Raw genomic sequence first — 9,825 nt, forward strand, 5'->3', positions numbered from 1 at the left:
TATAAAGCATTCACCGCTGTTTACACTATTAAAGAAATCCCTGAAACCCAAACCAGGACATGGAAAACTAAAATTTGACAGAGCATTATCAAAAAGTGCCTACACAGCTTTCCAGTGTGACAACTCCCAAGCTACCATAGGCTTTTCTTAGTGTTAAGCCCTAATTCCATTCCTGCATTACTTCGGACCTTACATTAAAATGCCTGCCACTGAAACTGGAAAACATATAAACCAGTATCAGCCTTAAGCAGACCTTAGATTAGCTCTGAAATGATTAAAGTGTAGAGGTGATCAAGTGTCATTTGGCCCAGCTATGTGTTAGCCTGGCTTCACTTTTAGGAACTTGAGCGTGGAACAAAGCCTGGACTAAATGGCTGCCAGACTGCAGGGATTAGGCATGGCACAAGACACAGCAAAACAAACTTTCCAACACAGCAAGTTTAGAACATTCAGGATGCCGGAGATTTACACTGTCGGTGCAAGGGATTACTAAGTGTGTCATGAAGCTTTTAAATACTCAAAAACTATTAGCAGGTTCTGAAGTTTCCTTTAGCAAATTCAATGCAACCTTTAATTTTTGTTTTCTAAACACTTTCCTCTAATTAAGCTAAACATATCTCGCATCTTCTTTCCTTTACGCGCCGTTTGTTTAATATGCGACGTGCCAAGTGACTAAAAAAGACAGAGCGCTTAAGAAAAAGCCACACACTGAAAAGGTAAAAGGGTGTGGGTTAAAATACCCCTTTTTGTGTTTTGCAGAAGAAAACAATAAATGCAGCTTAGCTCATGGCAAAATTATTAAGTGCAGGTCAATAGCAGGAAGGAATTGAACGGTTTCTCTATTAACTCGTAAATTTGCTGAGTTTTTCCAAAGTTCACCAAAAAACAAACAAAACAAAACAAAAATCTTTTTGGTCTCAGGCACTGAATGGAGATGGAGGGGAGAGGGTGAGTAGTAGATGGGTACTCGCTCTTAAACACATGGCTTCAGTTTCCCCTCTTCACTGTGGCCTTGCCCTGCATGAGACCAAAACATTCAAACTACCAAATATGGTGTTCATTAGAAGGACAGTGTGCTGTGCTGGCCACCTTTAACCATACTTTGCACACTATGCCCACATTTTCTTCTAGCACAGGAGGATCAGCTTTAGTACGAAATAAGCAATGTATCACCCGAGAAGAAAACAAAAAGGTCAAGTTCACTCTCCTGATTGACTAATTCTTCAAACATGAGGCTTATAAAGACAGTAGCTGTGGAACAGTAACCCAGAGTATAAAAATACTGTGAACTCTCATTATTGACCAAAATATCTAAGTGGGGATTGTTGCATATTTCAAGGTCTGGCCTGTAAAGCAAGGAGAAAAAAATGCATCCACAATGTCCATATTTGGTCTGGCTAACTTTGCCAGTCCTTCCACTTGAACATCCTCTGACCTCCTGATTCAGCTATGAAGGATAAATGCTGACATCTTCTGGCAAGAATGCAGGATGATTTATTCGACTAGACATCTTTTATCTTGAGGTTTCAAAAAATAATATATATGTATATAGATATATTAAAGAGTAGACGTACTTTTGCCTGATTTTGGTCTCCTTATCTGGGGTCAGAGTAGTAGTAGAGCTGCAGGGGACACTATTTCACATGAAAAAAAAAAAGCAACAATCATCGTAATGTTACCGGTTGTCTGAAAGCTTTATTTGTGGTGAATACAAAAAATACTTTTGTGACCAGATAAATATCATACATACAGCATCAAATCAGAAAACAAACAGATTCTGTTAAAGAAAGCACAACACGTATTCATAAACAGAGCTAATAACTTTTTCTATTTTCCATTAATACTTTGACAAATCGGTCAGACAATATATTTCAGGGTAATTCTTACATTTACTGATAGAAACTTAATTCTTATAGTGGTTAGACAATGAAACATTTAAGAGGGACTTGGCATAATGAATTTAAACAATTTCTCAACTTCATACACAAATTGCCACATGCTCATTGAATGCAGTCTAGCGTTAGTCTTTAAATCCTAATGTATCCACAGATGCCCTTTTATATCAGCATTAGAACACTGTCAGCAGGTAGGCCACCAGCCAAGGCATTGTACTGTATGGCAAAGGGCTTTTTTTTTTTTTTAAATTAAGACCCCAATAGGGAATAGACTGGCATAATGCTTTGATCCAGAGAGGACAAGGCTCAGGCTCCCACCCAGCCTGGTTTTCAGCTGCTCGTAGGGCAGACTCAAGTAAGGCACTAGTACAAAAAATAAAAAATAAAAATGCAGACCAGACACTGACGCGGACAGATGGTGGAGCTGAATGCTGAAAATTTGAAATACATTATATATTAATAAAGGAAAAGAAAATCAGTTTTCTCAGAGTGTGATGCCATTTCCTTCTAGTTTGTTAAGCAAATGTCCTCCATTCAATATAATGGGAGCTTTAAATTCAGTGCATAAAGTTATGAGCCACTTTATAGCACAGTGTGTGCTCATTTCATTCAAGAGCCTAGAGTTCAATATGATTGCACACTCTTCCAAACAATAACAGCGCAGACTCGTATTATCTTTCTCAAATATTCAGTGTAAAGTATTGCTATAGACAGACCATCTGAAGTGAAATGACTTTAGCAGGACGGGGCAGTGACTGCGTGTATGCAGAATAAAAGCACTGGCGACACCCAAAGAGAATCTGGCCAGTGTAAATGGAGAAGGAATTAAAAACACAAAGACGAGCGAGAACAAACATGACAAAAAATGTAAACAAGTATTCCTTACACAAGCGTGTGTGGGAAGAACTGTGAGCGGGGGGGGGGGATGGGTTACATCAAATGACATAATGTACAAGCAGCAAGACATATTTGGTCACATATCATCCAGATACTCTGAATACCACAGATTATACCTATATAAGAAAGTGGTCAAGAATAAACATCTTTATAGCTAGTGATGGCCAGTGGTCATGTTATATTATCATTTAGAGACTCTCATCGTTTGGCATCAAGCAGAACAACATAGTTTAATCATAATCATTGATTTTTCTCTTTTCAAGATTTGCTAGTTTAACAGCAAACCACGTGTTCACATTTTTTTTTTTAGTAAAATACAAGTGTCTTTTACTCTATACTACTCTATTGGTTAGTAGCTTCGCTGATATGTTTAGACATTATGGTGCATGCAAGCCAGTGGTGAAATGAGACGTGAGAAATCTTCCTGCCTTTCTATTAATACTTTGTATACCTGGAATACAAACTGTGGACCCTTAGATTGAATTTGCCGGTTACATCGATATCACCAGTTCCTTTCTATTTGTTTTAAACCTCAAACACTTTTGAGAACATTCAGTGATTATACGAGATTTCTTTGATTCATGATTGTAACAGTCAGTAATGCTCATGATGCAGTAACACCCACAAATTAATGACACGTTTATCGTACGACTTAAACTTTCTCAACTTGCTTATAGGAAACAGCTTTCTTCATATTAAAGTCTGAATGTCAATGCCATTCACTGACAAATACATACACGCACACACACAGCCACATACACACAGAAATACACCGAGCACAGGCACTTGTTTTATCACCAAACAGGCCTGCTTCAAGTGCTATATTGTCCTTGCTTTTATGAGAGTTGAAATAGCCAATACTTGACTGGCACCTCCCCGTGACAAGAAGGTCTCGTCAGCGCAGCGCACGTCCCCATCCGCTGCGTCCGTCAGCCTTCGTCCTCCCTCAGTTCGCTGGGCAGGAACTTGTACTGCTGCTGTCTGATCTGAGCCAGCTTCTTCCGAGCTTCCTCCAGCTCTCGCTCCTTCCTCAGCATCTCCTCCTGAGCCGCAATGATCTGAGGAAAATGAGAACAATTGACAGAAGATTCACCACTACTATGCCTGTGGATAGGCTGACATGATAAACCCTTGCTGCCATGTCCCGAGCACAGAACATGGCAGAACACCAAGACTTTCATTATGTAGATAGAAATATAAATTTAAACAGTACGAAATATATTTTGCTAGAAACTTTATGGCAAACTGAGCTGATTGTACTCAAATATCAATGAAGCTGTCAGACAGCTTCATTGATAATTGAGTTTGTCAGATTTACATATCTAATAAAACCTCATCTTCTTCTTCCTAGCGTTTGTCCTGCATGGCAGGGTCCGCTTTGCGGCAAATCCGTCTCCATTTGGCACGACTGAGGACGTCTTCTGGGGCGGCATTGACGATCTTCATGTCTTCCTTTATTCTATCCATCCACCGTTTCGTCAGCCTGCCACGGGGTCGCTGGCCACCGGGTTCAAGCCTCATTGCCGTTTTCACCACTGAGCTGTCGTCTGAGCATAATACGTGTCCGTACCACCGTAGCTGTGCCTTGCGCATTTTCACCATGATTGGTGCAATGCCGAGCCGCTTTCTGACGTCTTCATTCTTGACTTGGTCCCAACACGTGAGGCCTAGACACCACCTGAGCATTCGCATTTCCATCGTGTGCAAGGCCTGTTCGTGGTTGGCGGTGGCTGGCCAGCACTCCGATCCATACAGGGAAACCGGGACTACAGTCTTGTAAATTTTCGCCTTGAGATGGTCTGGCATTCGACGGTTGCATAGCACACCCGTCACTTGACGCCACTTCATCCATGCGGCATTGAGACTCGCTCGCACATCCAGAAGGATATCCCCGTCACCACTGATCATCATCTAATAAAACCTCAGCAAACCATAAAATAGGTAACTGACTGTAACTACGTTATAAATATATACATAAAATTGAAAATATACGAGTGACATTTTTGTGAAGAATCAAAACGTGTTAACTACTTAGACCAGGGGTGTTGAACTCGAGGGCCGGTGTCCTGGAACTTTTAAATGTGTCCCTGCTGCAACACACCTGAATAAAATCTGTAGGCCATTAGCAAGAACTGACTGCATGGTGAGATGGGAACCTCTAACATTACTCAAGTACATTTAAATAAATGTACTTTCTGAAAAAATGTACTTGTAAAAGTACTTTTGTTGCATCATGTTAATTCATTCATGAGCAGCTGTAACATGAATCAAATGGCTGAATTGCCACCTCAGCATGCAGTCAAGTTCTATAAAGCTTTGCCAATGACCTACTAATTTTATCCAGGTGTGTTGCAGCAGGGACACATGTTTTTCAGCACACTGGCCCATGAGGACTGGATGTTCACCCTGTACCAATGTGAACAAGCCAGAATAAAAAAAAGCAACCGATGAACTTAAACCTTTTTGATGTCTTTTGAATACAGTACTCAGCAGTGACAGGTGACAGGCTGAAGTCCAGCTGGGGTGCAGCACTAATTTGGGAAACCAGTCACGGCCACAGAAAGTACTGTTATTTGTTTCTGCCGGAAGAGAAATACACTAAAGGCTTTCAAAAGATATTCAGCTGTGGGTGCCTTGCAAACCTGGTAAACAAGTGAGAAACAAAACTGACGGGCTTCTCATCTAGAGCAGCTCTCAGCGATTTCAGAAAAACAACTGTGGCATTTTGGCATATTGGCAAGAAAAGGGCACATCACAGAGAAGTAGTGATTTCTCTTCTAGCCCTCAAACATTTTTTCTTTCCAGGATTCTTACCTGAGCTATGCCTCCAACAAACTTGGTCTTCACCACAACGCTGTCATCCTCAGTCTTGTCAAATGCTGCTTTCTGAGCCGCCTTGACTAGATTGTCCGATGCTCGCTTCACAGCATTACCAGCCACCTTTTTAGTGACATCCCCAAAATTAGTACATGTGCAATAAACGTTTCCAGGGACGAATTTAAAAGTGTGTTTCAGTACTACCTGTAGTCTCCTCATGGCTTCTGAATCCTGGTCTGCCTTCACCTTGCAGGCCACCAGCAGCTGAGCTGTCGAGGCTGCAACCTGCTTGGCTGAAGAGATGAGCTTCTCCTCACTGGCGTGGCCCTGCACTGAAGCATTAGCTGCCTCACACAGATTACTGGTGGCTGCTGCTACCATACGTGCCTGCAGCATTGAAGAAATATGCATGTAACAAGTTGGCTTTATTTAAAGTCTCATTTGGTGTTATAGAAGGAAGGTTTTAGAATAATTCACAGCGACTTACAGCTGATATGAGACCCTGTGACCACTGGCCATCGTCGACTGCATTGGCTTGATTGGATCCCACCTGAGGTAGAGTTTGGGGGAGAAATTCAGATGTTGCACTGTGTTACTACAGAGTACTTTACAAGTGCCTAAGGTTCGCAGATTGTGTAGACTGACCTTGCCCTGTGCCACCAGTTCTCTCTGAGCTGCAGATGCAGATTTAACAAGAGCGCTAGTTGCTGCAGCAATGGACTTTGCTGCTTCTAAGATCTGCTCCTCAAAATCCAGCGTCTCATCTGCCTGCTGGAAGGTAAACCACATAGCTTACATTTAAAGTGAATTTAATTAGTTAAAGACATCATCACCTTTGCATCTACACTCCTGGGAGACGCATCTCTGGCATGTAGAGGACTAATTAAAATACAGAGTACAATCCTAATTTAAAAACAATTCCACAAAAACAATTTTTATTTTTACAACGTGTCTTGGCCAAGCTCGGATCCTCCACAGTCCGTCCAATCAAAACCTGCTTCACACTCTTGCACATTCACACCCGTATACGGAGACTGCCAAAGCTTTGATAATTGTGGTGTTTTCTTCTATTACAATTTACTTATATTCTGGCAAATACTGCTCATAAATCCTTTGTGGTATTAGATGAATGGTGCTATAACCTCAGTGCTGATACTTAGAGCTCAAAGCCATGGTAAAGCACAAGTTTGTGAGAAACTGCTTCATTTTTCAAACCTAGAAATTTTAATCTGTTCTCTATACACATCTTTATAGATGACTAAACTTAATGTGTTGTGTAACCCAGCACCAAGAATCTCATAATACTGTGCCAACTTGGAATAATTGTGCCCACAAATTATTTTAGAACCTTACATTCAAGAGTGTTAAAAAGCTTTATAAATACATTAGAATGGCTTAAAAATACAGTATATCCAAACTAAACACTCTGCCTCGTACTACTTTCTAAAACCTTCAGAATTAAAGAAAAAAACAACACGTTGTCCTCAATTGCATCTTTGTCCTGATAATGGAACATAAGCAGTACTGCTTAAGTTTTAGCGTTACACAAAGTGGCAGCAGATATGTGATATGATAAATCCAGTCATTACACCAAAGTAAACAAGAGGCATCAGTTCAAGAACATTCAACAAATGGCCATCTCTGCAACATCAGTCAACAGCATGCAGTTGATCACAGACCTCGATAAACACATAAGGCACACGCGGCTGGAGACAGGGCGGGACACTGTAGGAATATGTTTGATATATAGTTGGACTGAATAACAACCTAATATATCAAACATATCAGACAGAGCCCTGCAGAGAAGGCTTCCAGGTCTACAATGGCTTGAGGGGTAGGGAGCAAGGAAGCATGCTTGGGGGGCAGGAGAGCCCTCCCTCCTTTTGGATGGGAGGGATGAAGGAGCAGAAAGGAAGGGAGGGGGGGGAGACGAGGAAGAATTCAAGCAGTTTTAAACAAATAACCTAAACATCTGTTTGAACCCATGTGTTTTTTAAGAGACATTAGGCCTGCTTTGTGATATTAAAAAAAATAGCTCGTACAGTTCACCGTCTTGCTTCACATCCCCATAAAATCTGTATCTCAGACCTGGGATTTAGTTTTGTCCTGTAAGCTACATGAGCACAAATGACAGGACAGCACAGCTACAAATGTATATATATATATATATATAAATAAAAATAAATTGCTCACAAGGACAGATTAGTTCAGGACCTTTTAAATACTAAAGCTTCCTCTTAGATCACTAGAGGGAGACACTGACATCAAAAAGAGGAAGCGCCTTTCACCCACTAATCCCCTTTCATAAACACAAAGGTCATCATAAATGCAGTCTGCAGCTCTGGAATTGTAGTACAAAGCAGAGCATTATAGAGTCTTCATAAAAGCTGATGTATTATAAATATAGAGATTTTGAAATCACACACAGACAGAGGTTTGAACTGATAGAAAAGCGGAAAAGCACTAGAGGCACAAAAAGCAAGACCACATAGATCTAACTATCCAGTCTCCAGAGACAGACACAATCATGCAGAGCACACCTCAAACCACAATCCTGTATTGCATACAAAACACGAGTAATTTGACTTCACAAAAGCACAGTTATCTGCTTGTTAAGGGCTAAAGTCGCTCTGTTTTTTTAGGCAATGCCGCAATGTGTGTGTGGGGGAAGGTGAACAACAGGCTGAGAAAACCTCCCTGTTTCGTTTAGAAATGACGAACACTGCAAAGAAACAAAAGGAAATGTGTCCAATAAGGCAGAGAACCTCTCTTTCACAAAGGGTCACAACAGTTCATCGCACTTTTGAACTCCCTTCCAAAATAAGCTTGAAGACCCAGCTGTGTAATTGCGTCTCTTGGCAGCGCAACTCAAAATAAAGTCTCAAACTACCTTTGAAGAAAGTCGTACAAGTTAGATCACTGGACCGAGTTGTCTGAGTCAACACGGCATGTGTAACAGAATAATTTTTATCCTTTTATGATCCCATGTTTGCAGCTCGGTTAATAGAAAGAAAACGAAAAAAAGAAAGACTCCACTTCAAAGCCGGTGTCACCTTTTCCTGCCTACACCCCACGTTGTCTCCCTGCTGATTAATGGCAAAAACCTGTGCGTGGGTTTGCGTGGGTGGAAAAGGTTGAGAGGGGCACTTTTACCTTGGGCTTGGCCCTGGGTTTCAGCTGCTCTAGTTTCTTGGCTGCAGCTTCAATGGATGCTGCTGCTCCGAGCAGCTCAGTCTCAGCGATGACAGTGGGGTCCTCGGGGTCCACGCACTCTGATCCTGGAAGAGATCAAAACGTAGCCAAACAGTGATTATCGCAGTAGTTTTTGAACAGACTTTCAAAAAAGTACAAGAAAAAAGTGATGGTATAATTTTAAGTAAGAAATAGCCCTGCTTTGCTTCAAACAAATGTTCCTATTCACACGCAGGATGCCTTGTATGTCTTAAATCTGAGCTTTCTATACATTCCCACAAACTGTTTGCAGTATGACAGTAATGTCTGAAAAGTGATTAAGATGGCTAAAATTAGACGAAATGCACACTTGATGGATCGTTGTTTTTTTGGACGTTTTTAAGTGCCCATAAAATGTAGCCGTTTTTGAACAGCTTGGTAAAGCAGATGGAACGATGTTTTCATAGATTATCTCGAGCTCTGGGGAAATCTGTTCTGCACCCCCACCCTACCCCGAAACTATCTACTCTCTACCCCCTTCTGACTGCATGAAAGGTGATCTGGAGGAACAAAACAGACCGTATCCCACTTACCTCCGTCTGAGGCAGCAAGGAAAGAGCAGGGAGGAGAGAGGGAGAGAACACATGGGACATTAGAGAGGTGAAGTGGATAGCCCCGCTGTGTCTCAGGCAGTACGCTGAAATCTAATTCTCATCCAAACACAATCTATTACTCCTGTCAGATGGAGCATTGCAACATCTAGAGAAAAAAAACACTCCTCTAATATGTTTGTGTCATAACCATCCTACAGAGCTTAATTTGAAAGACAGCACGGTAATCACTCTTTGGTGTGATTTCAATATTCTAAAGTGATTCTCGTGACCCATCTTTATCAGGGTACACACACACACACACACACACACACACACACACACACACACATGTTCTCCAGCTTGACTAGCACCATGATATTCACGCACAAGAGGATTAGGGCTCCTTTGACTAATCTCTGCCATCTCCACAATCCTGTCATGTTTTTTTTTTA

General features: G+C 41.3%; 1 protein-coding gene across 1 annotated transcript; it reads right to left on the reverse strand.

Moving 5' to 3' along the window:
* Nucleotides 1-1,670: 1,670 nt before the first annotated feature.
* LOC106455936 (talin-2-like) lies at nucleotides 1,671-9,667 on the reverse strand. Its single transcript, XM_013910040.1, has 8 exons — nucleotides 9,664-9,667; nucleotides 9,374-9,490; nucleotides 8,763-8,887; nucleotides 6,255-6,377; nucleotides 6,097-6,159; nucleotides 5,814-5,996; nucleotides 5,607-5,732; nucleotides 1,671-3,850 (listed from the first exon to the last, which is right to left on the reverse strand). Exons 1-8 carry the CDS (start codon nucleotides 9,665-9,667, stop codon nucleotides 3,722-3,724), a joined length of 870 nt encoding a protein of 289 aa, XP_013765494.1. The 3' UTR covers nucleotides 1,671-3,721.
* Nucleotides 9,668-9,825: the final 158 nt, after the last annotated feature.

Source organism: Pundamilia nyererei, unplaced genomic scaffold, assembly GCF_000239375.1.
Source record: "Pundamilia nyererei isolate P.nyererei 1_Seehausen unplaced genomic scaffold, PunNye1.0 scaffold00035, whole genome shotgun sequence".
NCBI lineage: Eukaryota > Metazoa > Chordata > Actinopteri > Cichliformes > Cichlidae > Pundamilia > Pundamilia nyererei.

Bases quoted from the DNA above. Each gene is read 5' to 3' on its own strand.
- LOC106455936 (XM_013910040.1), bottom strand. The intron at 5,997-6,096 runs GTAAGTCGCTGT...TCAATGCTGCAG, and splicing joins CACAGGGTCTCATATCAGCT to GCACGTATGGTAGCAGCAGC. The intron at 3,851-5,606 runs GTAAGAATCCTG...CATTTTCCTCAG, and splicing joins TTGTTGGAGGCATAGCTCAG to ATCATTGCGGCTCAGGAGGA.